This window comes from Kryptolebias marmoratus, linkage group LG15, assembly GCF_001649575.2.
Source record: "Kryptolebias marmoratus isolate JLee-2015 linkage group LG15, ASM164957v2, whole genome shotgun sequence".
Lineage (NCBI taxonomy): Eukaryota > Metazoa > Chordata > Actinopteri > Cyprinodontiformes > Rivulidae > Kryptolebias > Kryptolebias marmoratus.
This window is the reverse complement of record NC_051444.1, coordinates 12,083,813-12,107,118: the sequence shown is the minus strand read 5'-3', so window position 1 is coordinate 12,107,118 and position 23,306 is coordinate 12,083,813. Positions and strand designations below refer to the sequence as shown.

General features: G+C 40.7%; 2 protein-coding genes across 2 annotated transcripts in view; one reads left to right on the top strand and one right to left on the bottom strand.

The window, feature by feature from the left end:
* Window positions 1–10,444, top strand: part of ush2a (Usher syndrome 2A (autosomal recessive, mild)) — a 180,155-nt gene extending 169,711 nt beyond the window's left edge. The window contains 13 exon segments of the mRNA XM_037980018.1: window positions 41–356; window positions 4,692–4,898; window positions 5,055–5,147; window positions 5,409–5,554; window positions 5,640–5,758; window positions 5,957–6,055; window positions 6,153–6,329; window positions 7,314–7,397; window positions 7,518–7,659; window positions 7,822–7,909; window positions 8,400–8,468; window positions 8,960–9,160; window positions 9,348–10,444. Of these exon segments, the coding sequence (XP_037835946.1) occupies window positions 41–356; window positions 4,692–4,898; window positions 5,055–5,147; window positions 5,409–5,554; window positions 5,640–5,758; window positions 5,957–6,055; window positions 6,153–6,329; window positions 7,314–7,397; window positions 7,518–7,659; window positions 7,822–7,909; window positions 8,400–8,468; window positions 8,960–9,160; window positions 9,348–9,437 (1,831 nt within the window). The 3' untranslated portion in view covers window positions 9,438–10,444.
* Window positions 10,445–10,594: 150 nt separating this feature from the next.
* On the bottom strand, window positions 10,595–22,469 carry kctd3 (potassium channel tetramerization domain containing 3). Its single transcript, XM_017418726.3, has 19 exons — window positions 22,011–22,469; window positions 21,636–21,689; window positions 20,789–20,834; window positions 20,358–20,431; window positions 20,208–20,266; window positions 19,513–19,593; window positions 19,194–19,340; window positions 18,553–18,643; window positions 17,954–18,144; window positions 17,619–17,734; window positions 17,373–17,460; window positions 17,073–17,189; window positions 16,431–16,601; window positions 16,151–16,306; window positions 15,803–15,899; window positions 15,517–15,710; window positions 15,266–15,404; window positions 15,045–15,167; window positions 10,595–14,720 (listed from the first exon to the last, which is right to left on the bottom strand). Exons 1-19 carry the CDS (start codon window positions 22,079–22,081, stop codon window positions 14,159–14,161), a joined length of 2,577 nt encoding a protein of 858 aa, XP_017274215.1. The 5' UTR covers window positions 22,082–22,469; the 3' UTR covers window positions 10,595–14,158.
* Window positions 22,470–23,306: the final 837 nt, after the last annotated feature.

Genomic DNA, 23,306 nt, shown 5'->3' with positions numbered 1-23,306 from the left:
TTACCGTTTACAAATGTGTCTTTATAATGTGTGCATGTAGATATGAAGTGAGAGTGGAGGCTTGCACATCGCTGGGCTGCTCGTCCAGCGACTGGTCCTCCATACTCACGCTGGAGGCTCCCCCTGCTGGACAGCCGGCGCCACTTTTAGACCTCCAAACTGATGGGCAGACAGGCCTGCAGACGAGCTTTTTCCTCACCTGGTCCGCTCCGGTTCAGCCAAATGGCAGAATCCTGCATTATGAGGTGCATCGCAAGCTGGAGCTCAAAACTGAAGCAGCCACGGTTGTCTACAGGAATGTTTCTACTTCATATAAAGACGACAGACTCCATCCCTTCACTGTATACCGGTACCAGGTAAAATAAAAACTGTGTTGTTAGATGTGTGCGTGTGAAACATAATCCAGAGTTTTAACATTTTTGAATGTTTTATTTTTCAATTTTACGTTTTAATCAGTTTCTATGAGAGCCAAATGAGATTTTGCAGGATCTAAGCATAAAAAAAAACTTTACATTCTCACTCAAACAGAAATAGTTTTCCTAAGTTTGACACAAAAAGGGAAGTTAATGCTTCATGGTGAGCTTTTTTTGCAGACAAGTCTTACGTTGTTGACACATTAGAGGTTGTAGTTTTTTTTCAAAATCAGATGCATTTTAAACATCTGGTCTCGCATTCAGACAAACATAATAAAGAAACAACTAATGCTGCATCCATACACACCAACCGTCACAGAAACACCAAGACACACACACACTTAAGTAATCAGACAGGTGTTAAATGGAGCAGTCCATATTTTTGCCGTTGTGCTCGTGCATCGGTGCACTAATTGACAGGTTAGCCCTTTGGAAGCAACAATAACATTAGCATTCCTGTCTGTCAGACGTACGAGCGGAGGCCAGAGAACGGATGTAATTGATTGAGTTTGCCTGATTGTGGTGCTGTCTTTATTTACGAGAGTTCTAATTTATGACATGGGGAGGGAGGGAAGGAGGAGCTTTGGGAGATGACGAGCGGGCAACAGAACCATTAATCACTGGGCCCTCTGAGCTCCCCACTTCCTGATTACCAGCCAGCCAATCGAATTAACTGTTAGCCTCCTTGGTAACAGAGCTTGTATTGGAAAGACCTTTTAATGGTGACCGCTACACGTCCCCGGAGGATTTGCCAGTGGGGGATTGGGGGTTTGTGGACAAGTTAGTGATATGTGTGTGTGTTGGCTAGGAACACAGGTACACAACAGTGCTCTGTTTGTTTGAAAGTGATGGTAAATATGAGCGTTTTTCAGAGCGCCGGTGCAGAATGGTTTACATCCTTGGATTTTTAACTTGGAAGTTTATTAGAGTTTTCAGTCACTGATGTTTCATTGGTCTGTTTGAACTCTTTTCTTTTTTTTTTACTTACCTACTCACTACTACTGTTTTTATCTGCCAGTTAATCTGTCTGTGTTTATGTCTGAACATCTTACTTTCTCACTGTGTGTTTCAAGCGCACACAAGGACAACTCGGTTCGGTTTAGCACACCACAGTGCGTAGAGAGAAATCATATTAGGCTAATTACACTGGGTCATAAGCTCCTATTGACAGCTTTATGCTTGCTTTTAATTACTGCCCACTTTCACACAACTTAGCCCCTTCACCCCAAGTAGATGCTCCCGCCAAGTTAGTGTGTTGGCCTATCAGAGCCCTAAAATCCAGCCCGCAGTCCAGCCATCCAATAAAAAGGCTCAACTACTGTCTGGAAGTATACTGAAGTCGTTTGTTGCCATGGCGGCTCTTTTGCTGCTGCGGCAACTAACGGGATATATTTTTATTTTGTGTCTAACAAGCCAAATCATGGCCCAATAAGAAGCAAGAAGACAAGAGTAGAGAGAGGGCAATAAAAAGTTTGTGGATGATATACGGACGAAGGCGCGAGTTCTACCTTTTAGCTCTGGATCAAGGGCAAGGCGATCCGGGCCGACTTTAAATCCGAACATTTATTTCCTGTTCTGACTATGTGGCAGAAACTTTTTAATCTCACTCAAAGTCTTACGTCATGTTGGGGTCCTAACTTTGTTGCTATGGTTGTTGCTGGGTAGAAATATTTTACAGTTGGACATTTCTGCAACTAGACAAGAAACGAGCAGAACCCAAACTGTTTTAAGCAACAAGTTACTGTTTCTACACAGAAGCTACAGTCATGATTTCAGCTGCTTCTCTTCCCTAAATCCATTTAAATAATCATCTTTATATACTCACTCGGGTCTGTTGATATGATGCTGGAAGTGGAATTACAATATGAGATCTGGATCTGAGTGACAGTAAAAAATAAAAACATGTAATAAAGTGTCACCATGGAAGCAAGTAAACAGATACTTTTTGTTCACATGTGCACATTTATTTCGAAAATGAAATTAAATTGGTGTAATAAATATGCTTAGGGTGCTTCATTTTTTTCCCTTTAATTAATAATTATTAAGACTTCTTAAAAATGCAACATTTATCTGAAGCCTCAATTTACCTCCGTTCTTTAGTTGCCAAAGAACTTATAAAACATAAACACCAAATTTGACTTTTCACAAGACATATCAATTTTCACTATACTATTTACTTATTTGTTTTCTTCAATAACTTATTTATCAATAATGTTATCAATAAAATTTCATATTATTCCAACAAATATAATAAAATCCAAATATGACTGAGATTAAACCTTTTGGATTTTTATTACAATGTCAGCTGAGAATTTTGTTGTTCCCAAAAATTAAACTTCCTTCATTAATTATAATCAGTTTTATTTAGGACCTTGAATATTTGGACAAGGACCACTTTTTTGTGTAATTGTATCTCTGTCTCCACAGCAGATTTGACAGGAAGCAGTCAAGATGTAAGGGGAATTTTCATTTTGTTATTTTTTGTTATTTTTCCATAAAAATATTATTAGGTCAGCGAAGTCGACTGAAGTGGACTATTAAAGAAATCTGATCTTGCTGAAAGCCTTTTGTCAAGATGCTGTCAAATATATATTTCTTTAAAAGAACTGATTGTCACAGTATCCAAACAAAAGACCCCCCCTGTGCTTGTAAATCAAGATGTTTGCTTCACTATTCAAACCCATGATGAGACGTATAAACTATATGGGCCGAAGATTTTGTTAAAAACATTTTAAAAAGATATCCAGTTCTGTAAAACAAACCTTTTATTCAGAAAAATGCTGCAAAACTGAAGAGACAACCTTAACAATTAAAAAATAAACAAACAAATAAATAAATTGCTTCAAATTTATTGTCTGGGTCGTGCATTTTACCTCAACACATGAATATATGTTTCACTTGATGTAGAAAAGAATAATTTAGATTATGATTTTCAGTCTTTGTACCTTAACGAATTAGTATTAAATAATAAACTGTTTTTAAATGATGTTTGTTCGCTTGCTTTTAGTTTTAAAAGAAAGCAAAAATCATGACAATGCCTGTAACTCTATATTTATTTTTCCTTATTTAATTTTTCATTACCTTTTAAGTTACATCAGCCTCAGCGTTCATCCTTATTTACTCTTTATGAATGTGGCTTTTATTTAAAACGATATGTCTGTTGACATATGACTTCAGACTTAAAGTGAAATAACATCTTACAGGGTGTATCTGTAACATTGGAACCATTGTTTAGCATAAACTTTGCTTTTTGATGCACATGTTCTTTTATTACTAGCATCCCTTGTAGCTACAAGCCTGAGCCACATGTAAGAGTCAGAAAAAAAGAATCAAACAAGGTGAATACATTAACACAAAGACACAATAATGAACAAGCATCAATCAGTTTGTTTGCTTTAGTTTAGATAAGTTTAGTTTGTGTACACACCACTAACTAAAAAGGTACACTAAGTTTGGAACACAGTATGGTTTCAGTGTGTTTGCAGTGGATTTAAAGGTCTGTGAGGTCTGTACCAAGACCCCAACAGAACAATTTTTCTCCGGTTCCTCTCCTTCTATCCTGCGTCTTGTCGACCCTTCGTCCTGCTTTCCTTCCCCCAATCTCTCGTCTCTCCGTCTTCTGTTCTTCTTTCCCCTCTCCCATCTCAGTCCATCTGTGCTGTCACTTAGATCAATCAGTCTGATTGATTACGGCCTAATTGACTATTATTGAGGTTAATTCAACTCTTAACACACATGCACACACGCTCGTGCACACACCAAACTTGCCGTCGTTGCCACAAACAACAAACCGCACACACAGACACACACTTTCAACTCGAAAGCTCAAACCCATCCATCTGCCTTCTGCACTGCTTCTGACAGGCTACAGATGACTTACACATGCAAATCTCCACCCTGACTGACCCTGTGCTGTGTACACCTTCTAATTATACCCAACACAAGCACACAAATAAGATTACCGCGCGTGTGTGTGAGTGTGTGAATAACTCCTTGATGAAGGTGAAAAGTAATTGTCATGCAGATATGTTAGTATTGGGTTGCATGGTGAAAAGGTTCTGCTCTCACTGCTGATGGTAGTTTTGATGGATGGTCCGATGAATTGACTCACACTCCTCTGTTGGTCTGGTGGATATTGGTTAATTAAGAGAAGTCTTCATCGGTAAGAGTTCATAAAATGCATTTACAACAAAGACATAAAAAAAAAAGTTTGTACCGTCGTTTGTTCCTTCCTGTTTTACTGGAATTGACCGATTTCACATGCTTTGTGACCAACAGGTGTGGGCGGTGAATTCAGCTGGTTATTCTGCCAGCCCGTGGGTCAGTGGGAGAACTGGTCCTGCCCCACCCGAAGGTCTTGACCTGCCTGTTATTCTGCGAGTTTCAGCAACCTCAGCTGTGGTGGAGATTCACCCTCCAGCCCAACCCAATGGGATTGTTAGTCTTTACAGAGTGTTCTCACTGGACCTCAACAACCATACTGTGGTAAAGCTGATGCAACACGAGCCTAATAAGGACTTTTAATACATTTACTGTTGAAGTTTTCTTTTTATTTCTATCTCCCATTGTTCTCTCGAATGCCCCACAGTCTGCTGACTAATTATCTGACATCTCTCAACACATGTTTTGTTTTTCCTGTAGCTCTCAGAGGGAACGTCCCTTCAGCAGACCCTCCACGGTTTACGGCCTTACACTCAGTACTGGGTAGGAGTTGAGGCTTGCACCTGTTTTCAGGTAAGGAAACTAAACATTAGTCAGGAGAGTTACTGTGTCTCATCTGCACTCATTCCAAATGAGTTTAATAAACTCGTATTTGAGGTGCTGTTGGTTGATTGCAAAGAAAAAATTCTGTTTGAATTTTTATCACCAGTTCTCCTCATTTAATTAATGTTTCTACCCTAAAATATTTTGTTGATTGTGTTAAACCTTTAAAGTGAAGTAAATAGCAGGATGCGTTTAGAGTTCTTTAAGGTCTCTGTGTTGAACATTTCTCAGTGTTGCAGCCAGGGTCCCCTCAGACAGCTCCACACCCTCGCTGCCCCCCCAGCCGACCAGCCCCCTCCTCGTCTCGTCACGCTGACCTCCCGTTCTGTGCAGCTGGAATGGGACGAGCCTTTAGCACCTAACGGAGTCATCGAAAGGTGAGGAGAAATCATGAAAAGTGTGCTCTGCTCCGTCCAGAAAACACATACAGAAGCTGTAATTTCCCCTTCTTCCTGTGTCCAGCTGTGAGCTTCACCTCCGCTCGCCTTGCCCTCAACCCCCCCAGCCCGTACCCCTCCCCTGTGAAGAAGGACAAACAGAAATCTGCTTCTTTGGCAAACAGCGGAGCTACAATGTTACAGGTTTTGTACACATTTTTTTTTAAACGTGTTTTGTCCTGAAACACGGCAAAATATTTAAAGTTATTTTTATTACTAAGGATCACCAATCATCAATCTATGATCCCCTTTTGTCTAAAATTTAAACTAACAAAGTCTGCAACCTTAATCTGGACTAGAACAACAAATATTATGTGCTTTTATAACAAAACATCTGTGCAGGTCTCCATCCGTACTCCACCTATGAGTTGAGGGCTGCCTGCTTCAATAACATGGGCAGCACTGCCTCCAGCTGGACAACCGTTAGCACTCTCAGCGAAGGTAGCAGAGTTCTTCAGTCTGTCCGCTCTCACTGTTAACCAATTATTGAAAGCATAAAGCTGAATATCTCTGATCTCCCCTCCGTCTCTCCCTCCAGCCCCTCAGTACGTGTCTCCCTTCTCAGTGGACAGTAACCTGACCATTATCTGGCTGGACTGGACCGGGACCTTTTCCATCAACGGGTACCTGAAGGAGTTCACAGTGACAGAGAGCCAGCTGAGGGTGTACAATGGCTTCTACAGCTATCTTCACCTTCCACGCACCTCCCAGAAAAGTGAGAGCACACACAGCAAACTTGTGCATCAGATGAAACCATAGACGTGCATAACTCAGGAAACTGTTAACTCTAAACAACCCACTGTTCAGCTCAACAGTACAAACTTAAATTTATGTACGGATCAGGTTTAGTTTTTCTAACCTTATGTATCATTACAAATAAGGGATCAAAAATTATTCATATTATGCGTTTAGGTATACAAAAACATGGTCCATATGACACTGATATTATGTGTCATATTTAACTGTTTTTATGTTACTTTACTTAGTTTAAAATATATATTTTATTGGCCATGAGACTGGAGTAGAACCTCAGGTAGTTACCATGAAAAAATCAAACAGTTTGAGTAGAAAATATGACACTAGTCCTAAGTGACAGTATGTTCTGGTTTTATTTTGAGTTTTATTGTGAGACGGTGGTATACTGTAAAAAAAAACAGTATTTAAATTGTTACATAGTGTTGTGCAAAAACTTTTAACTATCTCTGTTATTTCTATAGATTCAACTAAAGAAACGATAACAAATTGTATTTTTGTGACAGACAGCTGTTAGCAAAATACCTAAGACATTAAAAAAAGAAGAAATTATTATTTTGCTGAATTGTTTGTTGGGTGTTGACACAGCACTGATTGATTCCATGAGTTTAGGAGCTTTTCTGTGCCTGCTTGATTCATGGGTCAGATTTGAGTAGCTTAACAGACTGTGAGGTATAAAACTAAAAAATTAGTGGGAAAAAAACAGACACAGTTCAGAGAAAACTTTTTAAAAACTTTCAGGAAGTCTGAAGACCATTTAATCAAGGCCATTTTAAAACTTCTCAAGAAAGTCTGGCTCCTTGGAAGCAAAACTTAAAGAAATAGTGATGAGTCGAGACTTTTGCTCAGTGCTATAAATCTGTTTTTAGTTTAATTTCAACCTAAAACTGTCTTAAATCATTTTCCACATACAATGTTTTCTCTCTCTCTTTCTTGTTTTTTGTAGCTCTGTCATTTCAGGTGACTTGCACCACAGACAGCGGCAGCGCCAGCACCCCCACCATCAGATACAGCCCCGCCACTGGCCTAGGTTACACTAAGTCATTCTGTAAACTAATCCTTAAATACCTTAAAAGAAGAGGAATACACCAAAAACTGCATGAAAATGCACATAAAGCTAAACCTGTTTGTTTTTCTTGTTTTAATGCAGGTCCTGTTGAGCCTGTCGATAGTGACAAACAGGGCGTCAGCATGTCAGCCGGCCCTGTTTACTCTGAACTGTGGTTCATCCTGCTGTTTGCCCTGCTGGGTCTATTCCTGCTCTCTATACTGATGGGCTTAGTGCTAAAAAGGTATTTTAATGTATATAGTTAACATTATATACTCCTCCTAATTATTACGTGCTATGTAATAGCTATCTGCATAAATACAGCCAACCCTAACATAGGGTATACAAAACATATAATCTGAAAAAAAAGAGGAGAAAATTGTTTTTGTTTTTGCTCCCTTTTTAGAGCCTTGAGGAAGAATCCCTCAGCTAGAGAGCGCCCTCCTCTGGTCATGCTTCAGAAGAGCAGAAAGTCAGGTGGAGAGATGTACACGGTGAGAGGCAGAGAGAGGAGCAGCAGCGCAGAAAAACAGAAGGTGGCTGAAAACAAAGACTCAGCAGTAGTCAGGGATAAGATGAAAAAAGAAGCTGAAAAAAAAAATTTTTAGTAAAGTGATCCTAAGGCTTATTGGTTAGGTTTGATTCTGTAAATTAGACTCACAACAGGTTTGTCTGACATTGTTGTGTACTTTTAGGCTGTGATTTAAGCATCAAATTCCAAGCTTAACAAGAACCTGTTGTAATACCACTTAATGATACAAATAACATCCAGTGATATCCACTACTTGCTTATTCAGCTTGTTCCCACACTATTCTTTCCTTCCATTCTGTTCCTCTGTCTTTCTCTCAGAGGCCCTGTCCTGAGCTGTGCTCTAAACACCTCTCCGGCTCTTTGCTCCTCCTTGATCACCCCACAGTAAGATCATTTTCTGTCTTTTTTTCCTGTCAAACCCTTAAATGTTTATCTTGCTGTCCCCCCTGCAGTTTGACACTGTAGCAGACTGTGTTGAGATCAGCAACGTTATACTTAAAAGCTACACTGTGTACACAGAGGTATGGGACTGTGGATTTTTGTGGGTTGCCCTCCTGCGCATGTCCTCCGTGTTTGCATCTGCATGCTTCCTTTGCATGTGTATACCTCTCATTTTCTCATAAAATAAGGTTTGGTTTGGTGTACAGCCTGTTAGCTTGACTTTAAATAACTTTATGTGAGTAACTGATAAATTTTACTAACAAAGTTTTAGCAAAAAGAATCCAAGAATGATTTGTATATTTTCTCCTAACTCCATCATGTAATCTTTGCAGAGTGCTGCCCTCTGCTGGATTTTTGAAATACTACAAATTATAAAAAAAACCTTATCTATCTGACAAAAACGCCTTTATTCTAGCCTTGTTTAATGTCTAAAACCAATGTAATAAGTTTGGTTTAGATAATGCTTCCATGTACATGGAGTTTACATGGTAACACTTGGCAATAATTGAAGTATTTGTACACAATCATCTTTAAAGTGTGACAACTCTTGAACTAAAACTGTACTTCGCAGGGCCTGACAGACACAAAGATTGTTGGCAGCAGCTCCCACTTCAGCCCCATGTCTGTCCTGCGGGCTCCCAGTCCCACAGAGCTCAGTCAGGCCTACTCCCAGCATTCCCTGCACCGCAGCGTCAGCCGGCTGATTGACAGGAAGTCACTAATGATGGAGGAAGGATGCTGGGACAACCCACTGGGACATGACTCTGGGCTGGTAAGGGTTTATTTGTTAAACAGTTACAGTCGGCAATTACCATTCTACTTCCTCAGAACATTTATTTGTTTGGTGTTTTACTGGAAAATCCTTTTTGGAAGGATTTGGGGTTTTCTCATAGGTGCCTGATCAATGGAATAAGTGCAGCAAATGTGATGTACAATCTTTTGTTGTTTTGTTCTTTCAGTATGTAGAGGAAGATGAGTTTATGGACGCCATCAAGGCCATAGGTTCTGTGAAGAAAGACCACACCATGTTCACTGACACTCATCTTTAGGACAAGAGTTCTACACCTGTCAGGTACCACAGTCATCATGCAGACCCAGGACAGTAAAACACACACACTGTTTGGTGTCGTCTTATTGTAGCCTGCATGTGTTTGACTCTTGGTAGAGCCTGACAGTCTCAGCTTCAGTAGATGCAGTAGTTCATCTGAGTACAGTCAGCTACAAATGTGAACCTGTGACATAAAACCTGCAGGATATTTACACCATAGCTTCAGTGAATCCTTCTCTGGTAATTATACAGCACGTTTCATCGAACAGATGCATTCATGTTAAATGTTTTGTGTATTTGTGTAGGGTTAGGATTCACTCCCTGCTTGCCAACTGTTTTTATTGTCATAATTTTGAAAAGTAAAACTAAATCTACTGTAGCAGGTTCAGTTTTTCAGTCACTTCATCTCTTAATAACTGTGCCTAGAAAGCTTGTTTGTTCAAAGCAGCAATAGACCTTTAATCTTAAGACACATGGCCTTCATAATAGTGTTACTGAATAATATGCCAATGTTTTTATTTTTATTTTACAACACATCTGTAATTTTGGAATTACAGATGTGTTGTCTGGTTGTTGTGATTACTACACGTGCTGTAAATGAAAGTCCAGTGTGAGATTTTGTGTCACGTCACTGTGGATTTACTCTTTACTGCTGTTGATGTGGAAAAGAACTGGCTGATAGTGACAGCAGTCTTGTTTGCTGTAGTGAAGCGTGTTGTTAGGTCTGATATTTTTCTGTTGTTTACAGTGACTTTCATTCTCTTTGTTACGATCATCAGAAACTAAAATATTTTAGCAGAAATTAGGATTATATTTGCATTTAGATCCCCAAAATTGCTTAGAAACTATTTAGTAAGAGATGTTGATGTTTTGTTTAATATTGATGGGTTGTAAAATATATATTTTGTTTATTGATGTTTGCTGTTCTGACAGTTTTTTTTTTACACTGACAGTATTATTTATGATTGTATTGAAAATGTTCCTATTTATAGATAAAAGTTAGATTAATGCTTGTGTATTTTGTGAGATTATTAAAAAGTGAACACAAAGTTACAAACACAAACGGTTCTCAGCAAGGCTGTATTTCTGTTGTCAATAATTTCTGACTTGTTCTTGACAAGAATAACTGAAGGCTGAGTAAAAAGAACAAAAGACACATTACAGCTGTTTAATCTTTAATCTCCAATATGAACTGAAATGTCAGGGTTTGAAAGCAGCAGTCAGAAAGTAAGCACAGATGTACCACATTAGCAAACACTATGAAAAATAAAGTGTTACAATGACAAACGGCTAAAAAAAATAATTAACTAGACACGATGTGGTTAATATTGTGCCGTGGTATGTCCATCTAAACACGTCCAAATACACCTAAAATCGGAATAGTTTGCACAAACAATAAATAATCTGCATATGAGGGTGTCTACAGGAGTGAAAAACACAAACGTGTGATAAAACCTGCAACACTGCTTACAAACAGCATTACTGCACATTTAAACTGCACTAATGGGTACAACACAAATGAGTCAGTCTGAATGTTTTCCTCCTGTTTCTCTACATGAAATTTTAGTTGAGGAATTCTGGTTTCTGCTGAGTTTGTTTAACACAGATGTGCCACCAGCTGTACAGTGTCTTAGTTACCCCACACACACACACACTACAGCAAAAACACACACACACAGCGCCGGTGTCTCCATCAAAACTATGCAGCCGTAATTTAGGTTTGCTCCTGCGTCCCTTAAGGGGACATCGAGGCAAGTTTGAAATTAACAAAGTGGCAGTAACAAGCGTGCCCTCGTTCAAGGACGCCAATCTGACAAGGGCACTTCGAAAGCATTCACGGCCACGTTCACAGCTATTGTCAGCCACAGAGGGAGGGCGAGGCTGTGAAAAGAGAGCGTGTGGAGTGATTGTAAGGGACAGTATGGCCCAGAGCTACACACACACACACACACACACAGAAAGGGTTTTATTAAACTCATAAATCACAATGACGACAGACACAGTCTCAAAGAGGAGACTGTCTGAGCGGGAAGGTTAGTGAAATCAAAATGCAGGGTAACAAAACACACCTCTGTAATGTTCAAAACAGAAATTTCGCACTTTGGCAAGATGTCCAAAAAAACCACGAGCTGAAACCCCAGCTGTGACTCGTCGCTTTCTTTTCTTTCTGAACCCAAACTGAAAAGAGATTAAAATCATTACAAAAGAAAAAAAAAACACTGAATTAATCTTACTGACATTTCTGTCAGCTGTTGTTAAAAGTTTATCATCTAAAATCCTGAAATACATGAGATTTTTTTTACCTACATATTATTGTTCGAGACAATGTGTTAAAATGCGCATACATGATGAACATTATATTTTAAAAAATGTACAATGTGTAAACATCAGGTTCAAATAAACTCAAGGAATAAAAGGGGTACGGTTCAATGACAGGTTGTAAAAAAACACTGTGATTTATTAAACTTTAGATTTTATCATTTTAAAAGTACCTGTAAATATTATTACCACATATTAAACAAACATAGAAAAACAATGACACGCCAGGAAGCTTAAATAAATAGATATGTCCTTTTTTTTTTCACTTCATGAGCATCTGTATTAAAATGTAAAATCACAGCCAGAGAGGAGTTAAGGGTTTACAGATAAAACAGGCTGCAGACAAACAAACTATAAGCTGAAATGCACATTAAACATTATATTTTTATCTAAAATAAACACTAAATATGACTGTAGTTTTAATAGTGCAAAAACAAATGCATTTAGGTCCGATATATGATTAAATCTATGCAGGCCTTATGTGAACATGTCTGAAAAAACACACCAGTGCGTCCGTTTGAGGATTTTGTCTACTTCCTGTAAAGTTTGTAAAAGCAGTGACTGATTAAATCTACATTTGTTCACAAAAAGAATAAGCAGTAAAGGATGAACCACGTTTGTTGGCCTTAATAAATTCTGATTTATATTTCAGAATATTGTTTTAAAGTGTTGTGAAAGGAAAAAAAGAAAGAAAAGTCAATCAAATCAGTCTTTGTATGTGTGCACAGCTGGATCATATCCAGATGTTTGTGTTTCTATCATAGTGTACGCCACACTTGTTTCACTGTGACGCGTGTGGAAGTGAAAGTCGAGCTGGTTTATCATGAAATCTAAATCTAAAGCGAAACAAATCCAGCTGACGTCCAAGCGGGCCGGTCCATTTCGTGGCTACACAGTGATCCCTTCTCCCCACAATCCTTTGGTCACAACACTTTTCAGTCAAAACGCGACAATTTAAATAAGGCACTGCGACAGCCGCCCAACAAGATTCAATACACGTTAAAATCTGTTTGATGGGGAATAAAGTGAAGTAGTGTTTGTGTACATTCTCCCATTAGGTGAAAGTGACTGAAAAATTAAAGTAAAACAATAAATATTTAGTGTGATCTTGCACAGGCACCACTGGGGGTAAGGAGCTAAATCTAAACAGGACTGCAATCTGTAAGCTGAGGCCTAACAAGCATAGTATTTAAAATACAAAAACATTTGCGATCCCTTTTTGTGTAAATGTGATTTTGAAGCGTCATACCACAAAGGATCTGCTTGCAAATATATACTGTACATTTTAAAAGTGTTAGTAACACCTTCAACTGCAGTAATGGATTACGGCCCCTCTTCGGAGCATTAAAGAGGCTTTAAAGTATCTATAGTACGAGAAAACATTAACGACGAGCCAATGGGTCATAATCTGACTCCTGAAGTGTTTTTGCCATCCCAACACAAACCGTCAGGTGGAAGCCAGAGTCCAAGTTTCTATTTGACTCCACAACTGCATAGCACCAACCAACTCACTGTCGACTGCATTCCCAAGCTGCAAAAATGAATTCACAAGCAGGCTGTCAGTCAGTTATTCAAACAGTACAGAAATACTTGTTCCTCTGGCTCTGGTAAAGTATTCTGGGATTCAAGTAGCTGCCGACATTCTGGCGAAGGTAAACATGTTTAAGGTAAGCTAACGTGAGTTCCTGCTGCACAACAAGCTGTCATGAGCTCCGCTTTTAAAAGAACTGATGGAGAGGTAGGACTAAAAAGATCTATCAGGTGATCGTCTGGTTGGTGAGCAAACAGTATTGAGTTTAAAATCTTGAAACTGGAAATGTAAGCTGTGTTTAATCTAAATTTGTCTTTCTAAATTTAAATTAGACGACCTATGCAATTTCTGCCAGTTTGTATCTTTGCTGATTCCAGTTTGGAGCTTTTTTATGAGTCTTGATTTCATCATTTTATTTATTTTTTCTTAATCTGTGACTTTACCCCTTAGTACAGCTGATTACACAGACCCCTACTCGTTACTATGGTTACTGTTTGTTCCTAAGGAAGCCGGGTGAGCAGCGTCAGCACAGGGGGAGAAAACAACTGCGGCAATTTCCTGAAACTTAAAAGTGCAAACACAAACCGTGGACTGAGATCTAAGCTCCAGTTACACCCCAGCAGACTGGATCAAAGCTTTGGAGATGCTAATAAAAATCTACTCAAGCTCAAACAGAGATGTCATACTGATAGTGTTAGGATGTTGGAGCAGCTTCGTCCTGAACCACACATGTATGGTGGTAGAAGCAGCGACTTTGCAGCTGATTTTGTGTTCTTCTTTCGCTCCTTTCTTCAGCCCTCAGCTCTTGCGTGCGCCTACACGATGTCCCAACAAGATAAATCCACAGACTGGAATCCAAACAAGCGTCTGTCTCACAGGCTGCTGCCCTGGCTGGAAGGCTCAGGCACCAGCTTCCTGTTTCGTGGCGAGGTGGAGGCAGCCAGTCTGGTTGGGGAGGGGGAGGCGTTCGCAGATGAGTCACTGCCCCCACCTTCAGATCCGGAGGGGAGGGACGAGAGATGTGGAACTGGCGGCGCCCTCTTTCTCCCCAGAAACCCCCCTTCTAGGACCCCCCTCTTCCTCACACCTCCTTCAGCCTTCGCCCCGTCTCCTCCTGATGCAGCACCGTCTCCTTCCTCTGGCTGAGGATGCACCTTTCGCCTGACGTCCCCCCCTGGGATTGGGCTGCCTGGAGGCTGCAGTGACAAATCTTGACTCGCTTCTGCTTTTGTCGCTGAGACACTTCCAGCCGTAACGTTAGAGCTCGCGCTGCGGGAAGCCCACAGCTCCATGACGGAGCTCCTCCTCTCCCCATCGTCGGGCCCGAAGTCGCAAAGTGAACGGCGGGCATCGGGAGTCTGGTGGGGGCCGAGGTTGGATAACTGACCTGTATTGTCCAGGGCACCCCGGCTCAGGCTGAAGTTCTGGAAATCTCTATGGAAATATATACTGGAGTCAGTTGCAAAGCAAAGACAACATAACATTTTATTTTGTCTACTTTTTAAATATGAGGAGCACCAGCCCTCCTCCTGCCATGTCCACAACTGACAAGCTCTTTACTGACCAAAAACACTAAATATCAGTCATAGTTTCAGCAGATTATGGGAGGACAGACAAGTGATTGTGCTTTATTAGACAAAGAGGCTTTAATGCCTCCTTTTGTTGTCTGAATTCATTAATGACCCGAATGTACTATTTACCATTTTAACTTTACAGCTCCAGAAACGGCAGTATCAAAACAGCCAAATGTTTCTTCACCTGTAGCTGTTGAAGGATTCAGTTCGTCGGGCGCGGGCCAGCAGGGGGCTCTCTCTGTAGGGCCGCACAGCTCCGTAAGTGGCCCGTCTCTCAGGAATGGGCTCCTGGGCTTGTAGCTGCAGACTGAGGTTGAGAAGAGTCAGGCGAGTAAGATGCTTCGTGATTAAAAAAAAAAAAAAAAAAAAAAACAGTCTGAGGCTTTAATATAATGATTTGGTAACCTCGAGCAGGACTCTCTGAGGCGTGTGTGGTGCAGCACGGAGGGGGCGGGGCTAATGTTTGGCGTCACACAGCGAGAAGTACTCAGGTCACACTGGTCCAGCAGCTGTAGCAGCTCCTCCTCTGTTGGCCCGCCTACATCTATCAAACACAAGACAAATTCAGGATAATCATCAAAAGAAACTACCACATTTATTATGATTAACATATCGCATGATAAAATCTCCTTTCTTTTCCTGCCACTCGGCCTTACCTTCTTTCCTCCTCTCCTCTCCCTTGTTTGCCGTGTCCATGGCAGTGGTGAGGTCCCACATTTGTATGCTCCCGTTGCCATGACCGGTGAACAAGTAACGGCGTGGTCGAGATCCCATTCGACTGGAACCCTCGCACTCCCGAACCATGAAGCAAGAGATGGTGGTTCCGTCCACTGACTGCACCTCGCAGATTCTAAAATACACCAAAAAGTAAAAAAACTATTCATGGAAATACAAAAGCATCAATCATGGCGAGCTGAGAGGCGTTTATGAAGGACACTGTACCTTTTTCCAGTTGAAGAGAGTCTCACAAACAGTTTATTGGTGATGGGGATGACCTTCTGGATGAATACCTGTTGATCGTCTCTTTCTCCAAACGGACCTAACAGCAGAAGCCCAGAACCTCTTTTAGACTTTAAAGGACCAAATTCTCCCCAACATTTATTGGATTCTTGCTTTGCTAATTCTCAGCCTCACCACTAAAGTGTCTGAATTTGTATGTCCTGTGACAAAACTGGAGCCATCATCCTGTTTTAAAGTATTTCTCATATCCAACTCAAGTCAGCATCCCTTCAGGTAAATCTGTAATTCTATGCTGTGTTTCCTCTGAGCTTCTCTTCTCACTACTCTCACCTATATCGTTGCCGGAGCAGTAGCTTCCGTGGCTCTCCGTCTCCTCCAGGGACAGTATCTTGAAGGAAGCCAGAGGGGTGGAGCCTGGCTGTGTGGAGATCATCCCTCTGAACCGCGTCACCGTCCAGGTCCGGACGTGGTTGTTGTCTGCACACACTGCCACCCGAAGACAAACAGCCCGGTAAGGCATAAAATTACATGAAAACATCCTGAAGAATAGATGATTATTAGTGTCTGCAGTCCAGAGCAGGTGTGACCAGCCCTGACACGCCTTCCTTACCTGATACCAGATGTTTCTCAGACAACATAATCTTTGTCACTGGACTCCTGTGGACGGTGAACGTCTGAAAGAGCTGAGGACCCGACCCCACCGTCTCTGGGTGCTGCACGATCACTCTCACTGCACCACTGCTGGTCCCGTAGGCGATCTCGATCCAGTTCCCACTCACACCTGAGAACAGACGCAGAGAAATAAGAAAAAAAAAAACACTCACAGGTGAGTAACTGTACATATAAAACTCTTTCAATCCTAGAAGGTGAACTGGCAGAAATAATAGGTCAATGGGAGCAGAAGTTTAGATCTAAATGTAGATTATTTATATAGAGCCAATTCAAAACAAACATCAAGGCGAATCTAGTTTTATACAATCCAATTATAACCCCATTTATATCCAGCATAACAATTTGTAAAAAAAAAAAAAAAAAAAAGAGAGACTATTTAAGCCAAAAAACTGATTATTTTGATTTAGTCCCCCATCCTGAGGGTGACTGAAGCAGAATATCACAATGAAGAGAAGAACACCATCAGAACCAGACAGGTGGTCATGAGACAGGAAAAGGACGACATAGAAAAACAAAAAGCACCAGGCCAGAGGCACTTGCAATAAAATGTCTTATTTTTCAGTTTTACAGAGGCACTTACTGGTTTTAGGCGTGAGGTACACTGACAGAGCGGTGATGGCATCGTTCGAGGGATCGTGATAAAGCTCGGTCACTAAAAGGTCGTTGTCCTTCATCCTCAGTGGGAACTTCTGCATGTCTGAGAACAAGATGTTGAGATTTTTTATGAGATCAGAACCACAAGTTATTCACATAATAAATCTGAAACATTTCAAGAAATGCATCAAACGCTTGTGCTTTAACAGGACTTCCAATAATCTTCACTAGCATTCAAAAAAGTGAGGCACAAACAAAAGACTGGTTACAGTGTGTGTGTGTGTACCTATGTAATAGATGGAGCCATTGTTGCAGCCCAGCAGTAGGAAGGACCCTGCTGTGTCACAACTGGTGATGGGAACCACATCTTGAACCTGATACACACAAAAAAATAAATTAATCGGTTTAATATTTGCATTATTTAGAGGCAATCCCCTCTAAATGCTCATATTTCTCTTTACAGCATGACACAAGCAGAGCTACAGATACTCTCTGCTCCTCCTCTCCCTGTCTTATCTCAACACATCCATACCTGCCAGTGTTGCGTGACGGCATTCCACACGCCAACCTTTCCCGTGTGACTTGTCGCCACCAGCTGGCTTCCAATGAAGAAGAGGTCGTCGACAGGTACGCCGAGACTGAATACACCTGATCGGAGGGTGCAGAGAAAGACACCAGTTCAGGGAGAAGCCCGGAAAAGTGAAGCAAAATAAAAGGGGGAAGTCAGAGAAGACATAATTAGGAAACTGTATTGGTATAAAGGGAATAAGCTAAACAAAATGGCCTCTGTAACTCACTGTAAGAAAGAGTATTTGATCAATTTCAGGAGTTCTTTGTCTGTTTGTCTGTACAACACGCTAAACCCACCTATTTCATTACCACTGCCCCCATCTTGGATACTCCAGAGGATGATTCTGCTTTCAGACGCAGCGGCCACCATCTTGTCTTTGTCTCCATGCGGACCGCCCACCACTTTGGCATTAAGTGCAACACGTTCAATAGTCCAGTCGAGGTAGGGTGAGGAAAACACCTGCTGCCACCCTGATGATTCCTTTATCCTGCAGGGAGAGCGCACACATACAAACAGGCTCTTACGAGTTCTCTGTTGTTCAGGATTTGACATAAAAACAAAACCAGGTAAATGATTCTTTTTAAGCATCTCAGATTTTGATTTTAGATAGTCAACACTACTGTAACAAAGTAAATAAAATCAAACACATTTTGGTTTCAGATTTGTCCCAGGATTATTTTTAAGTCATAATACAAATGAACTAGTCATCTTACTTGCTTATTGTAAAAATAGATTCAAAGATATTTGTTCTCCAACATTTCATTTTCATCAAACAGCTGACTGATTTTGACTAAACGCATGCTAATATTAACTCAGAAAAGAGACATTAAAAAAGGTAAAACATCACATGACAGCTAAATAAATCAGAGGCACACGGGGAAGATTACAGAACTACCTGTAGCAGATGACAAAGTTTGCATAAGCTGCTACGATCCAGTTATGGTGTCCCGCTACAATCAGTACTTTCCTGGGGTCAACCATGGGACCTACACACACACACACAATACAGAGAAATCTGCTTTCATTACCAGAAAGGCCAGATAAAATAACATGTTTACTTTATTGTTCTTTTCTTGTAAAAATTTGAATCACTGAAAATGGAGAAAAGTCGTTTTTTTGTCCAAAAAGCAGGAAGATTCTGGTTGATGCTGCTCTCTATTCTGTCTCTGATGGTCAGCAGATATCCGGCTGATGTTAAAAAAAGAAAGCTACTTCAGGCTGTGCTGTTAGTCAGCGCACTAAAAGGATTTCAGGTCACATTAGCTGCAGCACTAATGCACTCTCACAGAGAAACACAAACATTTACAGTCCTGTGCTCTCTTTGTGACATCCATTTGGTGCACACATGAAGATGGACAACCTGACAGGGGAAAATATGCTGAACCGTTTGTAAAAGGCCATCAGAAGGCAGACAGTGGAGCACAACATCAACCTTTAGCCCTTTTGTTAAAATGACACTCATGTTGACATCTACCACTTGATTTTTTTTTTTCTCCATGATGAAACAAAAGTATGGGATGTATTCTGTCGTCTTACCCAATTTCTCAGTGTCGTCTATGCAGGGCGAGTCAGACAGGGAAGGGTGAGGAAGGGGACCGACGCGGGTGAAGCCCTCGGCTCCGCTTGGACCCGGTCGCTCATCAGAGGCTGTCGAGGCCGAGCTCGACTTACGGGGAGGGATGGCTGTCGAGAGAGGATGTGTCAAAAATGTGGAAACCGGAAACTTCTGCTGGTTTTTGCTTTTCCAAACTATTCTCCGACATAAAGGTAGATCATTTCCATCCTGGATTTGCTTTAGGTGAAGCCTCAGGAGAAAAAAACATTGTTTGCAGTTCATTTAGTGTCGTGTTTTTACCTGGAGGTGGCAGGTAGCCGTGGAAGAGGACGCTGCCACACGACGAGCGGTCCAGTTCCTCACACAGCAGCAGGCGCCGTACTGCACGTTTTCAAACACAGACACATTTAAAACCTCAGAACTAAAGATATGTATCGTTTTAATCAAGATACTACTTGTTTATTGTTGTTGAATTTGCTAAGATTTAAATTTTAGCTTCATAGTTTTGTGTTTTCAGTTTGTCTTATTTACTGAATTCGTCAGAGAGACTGATCAGACTGTCTTTTTTGATTTGGAGCTTGAATTATTTCAGTAATTTTACACAGAGTAACATATTATGGATATTGGGATTTTAAGGAGGTGGTCAGATTTCACAAAAGTAACTTTTCAATTTCAAGCAGACAATGCAGGGAAGTTAGAAACACCAAAACAGGAAGTAACACAACAGCTACATGGAAGTAGCAGAGTTAATGGTTTTGTCTTGGTTATGTTGCACCTGAAGCTCAAAGGTTAACTAAAAAACCTTTCACCTTTCAAAAGTAGCTTTGTTGTGGTTCAAAATGTACATTTAAAAACTCCTGATGTTTGTAAACATTATTGTAAATTGTGCAAAAGGAGGTTTTACCACCTGAACACATTAATAACTAAAAAGAATAACACGCTTTCTGTTTCTGCATCACTAATACGTCCTACAAAGAATTAAACCTACAACACACCTAAAGGAGTTATCCCGTAAAACTCGGCTTCGTGTCGCAGGACGCTGATGTTCACACCTCTACAGAAAGAAAAGAAAAGCATCAAATGTATTTACTTCCACCTAAAACATTTGAGGGATTTTTTCCCTTAAACTGGTTTTAACATCTTACCGCAAGTCCAGTTCTTTGGTTCGGAGGAAATTGAGAATTGGTGCAAAAGCTGTGGGATCTCTGTCAATAAATATCTGTAAGTGAGAAATTCAGAGGAAAAAAATCACTGGGAAAGATTCAAAATTCAACCTTGTGATTTGATCATGTATTAGCTGACTTGACTCTAAAGAGAAACCCAATTTGATTAATTGATTACTGATGTAAACATAGGCTGTTTATCAGTTTAATCAAAGGAAATAATTGCTTAGAACATGTAGTACAGCAACAGACATTGATGAACTCAAAGGATGTGTCACACTTACTCTAATCTTGTAGTTACCTGTTTTTTTCCCCCCTTACATTTAATACATTATATTTACAGAATAATCCAGGCCCAATTTACTGGATTAGTGTTCTTACGAAGAAAATAGGAAGCAACAAAGGCTACTCACGGCTCCAGTTTCATCCCGAAGAGTGGATATCCTTCCGCTCAGTAAACTGCAAAAACACACACGCAGATTTCTCCAGTTAAACAGACCTGTTCTCCATTTCCACTTACTAGGAGTCTCACCGTGACCCGGAAAACTCTGATTACCTGTTGGCACTGAAGTCCACACTGTTACCCAAACACATGCTTTGGTCATGACCAGCTAATTCAAGATTTACTCTAAAAGACTCCACAGTGACTGAAAACCGAAGACAGCTGAGTTTAGCAGACATACAGCCTGGCTGACAGACTCAGCTGTTGTCAGGCTCATATCAGTCTGGCCCCAAGCAGCTCTTATTTAACTGTGGGTGCCCCTGTAGGCTTATAATTACATTTAATACACTCTGACAGTGCACCTATGTACAAATATATTTAGCAGTCCACTACAGTGACTGTTTCCAACCTCCTGAAATTAGTAAAAGATGGCTTTGATTGTGATATCAAAGCAGCAGACTTGTTCTTATCTCACCTATTCCACCCCAGAAATGATAAAACATACGAGTTAAAACCGAAAGGGGAAACCAAAACATCCCAACATAACATTTTTTTTGGTGAAATGTGATATCTGTGATGTTGCGAGGCTGCTGTCTTTACTAGCTCCGGTGCAGTTTCCACACAGATGTCTCTGATGGACATTTTTCTGCAGCTCAACCAGTAAAACGTGAATTCACATCGGATTGCCGTGCAGCAGCGAAGTGGGGGGAAAAGCACTTCTACGATCGATCCAGACACGAGACCGTAGTAGGGAGCTGTGTTTCAAATGTGCGCGGTGTGTTTCTGAAGCCCGAAGCTGCTGACAGCATTTCACCAACCTTGAGAAGAAGGAGTCTGGGATCCACATCAGAGTCTGCCTGGAGGTGCTGAACCTACAGGGTAAATAAACCAGCATGGTGATTCTTACAGCAAGTACAGGATCACAGCCTGGCTCATTTGTTGAGCAGAAGGCTCGGGGGCTCCCTGACTGATGTAGGAATAAAACAAATGATGAACTGTGTTCTGAAGCCACAGTACATTGTGTACAATCTGAATTATTCATCAGTGTAACAAAGCGGTAATGATGACATGCATGAGATGAAGTCGTTGGTCTTCATTTACATCAAGATCGTCCAGAAATAATCATACAATTGGCCAAAAGCTCGAAATTACAGAAATAAAGGCAACGTTAGTAGCTTGTGGACGAAGCTTACCTCGTCCCACCGACATTTAACTGGATGATCTCTCCCATCCCGGGCGAAGTGCTGTTACCATTCGTGGCCATGACGACCGAACCGGGGGACGGTTTTTTTCTTTACGACCAAAGACAGTGCTGTGTTGTTACTGTTTTGTCACAAAGGCTAGCCTGCTAACCCTCCACTCTCAGCTCAGCTGATGCCCCGACTCCCCCAGCCTCGCAGCCTCCCCCTCGTCTATTAAAATAATAATAATAATGAGGAAAAAAAACAATCAGCTACACACGACCTGTGTCTTCCGCGCCAGTCGCCTTGTACACCCTCCGCAGAGTGGACGGAGAGCCAGGAGGCATGTTTATCAAAAAAGACAGCTACATGAGAAGCCCCTTATTTTCGAGCGAGCCTGCTTGCATCACTGCCCCGCATGGAAATCGTTGGACACCAGGTTGCGCAGAATTTTAGCATTGTCGAACAGCTGTGCTCTCTGGCGCCAACAGCGGCAAGATAGTTACCCTCCGATACCTTACTGTTTCGTTGAAACTCGTCGCTTTGAAGGTTGTACTCCTCGTTCATAACGTGCACTGTTTCATGCAGACTGAATGGGACGCACGAGCTTAATAACTGATAACGGCTGTAACGTAAAAAAATAAGAATTTCTACATTAAAAGGTCGCCCTTCTGGCTAACTCCGAACACACGTTTTCAATTGACGTGAACTATCTTTAAGCTTAGCTCCGTCTGATGCTGCGCTGCCTGAAAGTGGTAAATAAGTATTAAAATTGGAAAAATATGTCTGTTGTTTTCTTTAGGGACATATATCAAATAAGAAACAGTGCAATATATCATGAAGCGAGGACTAAAACAAAATGCTCACTTAGTTTGCTGTGGAGCTTAAAATGCTCTAAAAAGGCAGGTCGTTGTAGCACATAATCATACAACACATTTCCTGCAGTCAGAGGCTTTCTTCCTTAAATAACATTTCTACATGTAAAACTTACATTATAAGAAATCCAAAACTGAGATTGTATGGGAGGGAAAAAACTGTCCAAAATATCTAAAAATCCTTTTAAAATAGGTAATTTACCATCATGGCTGGATTGCAGCTATTTTACAAAGCAAACAAATGACAGATTTTTTTCTATTCATTTGTTTTTGTTTTTTATTTTATTTTCAGCTCCAGACATCCACAAGTTAATTTTTTTATCTGAAATGAGCAAAGTGTTTGCCTGATAATTCTTTTTGGAGAAACTCGCATTTTGTTGTATGTTCAAATGAAATCCTGCAAATTTTCATAGATATCCACATAAGTTATGTA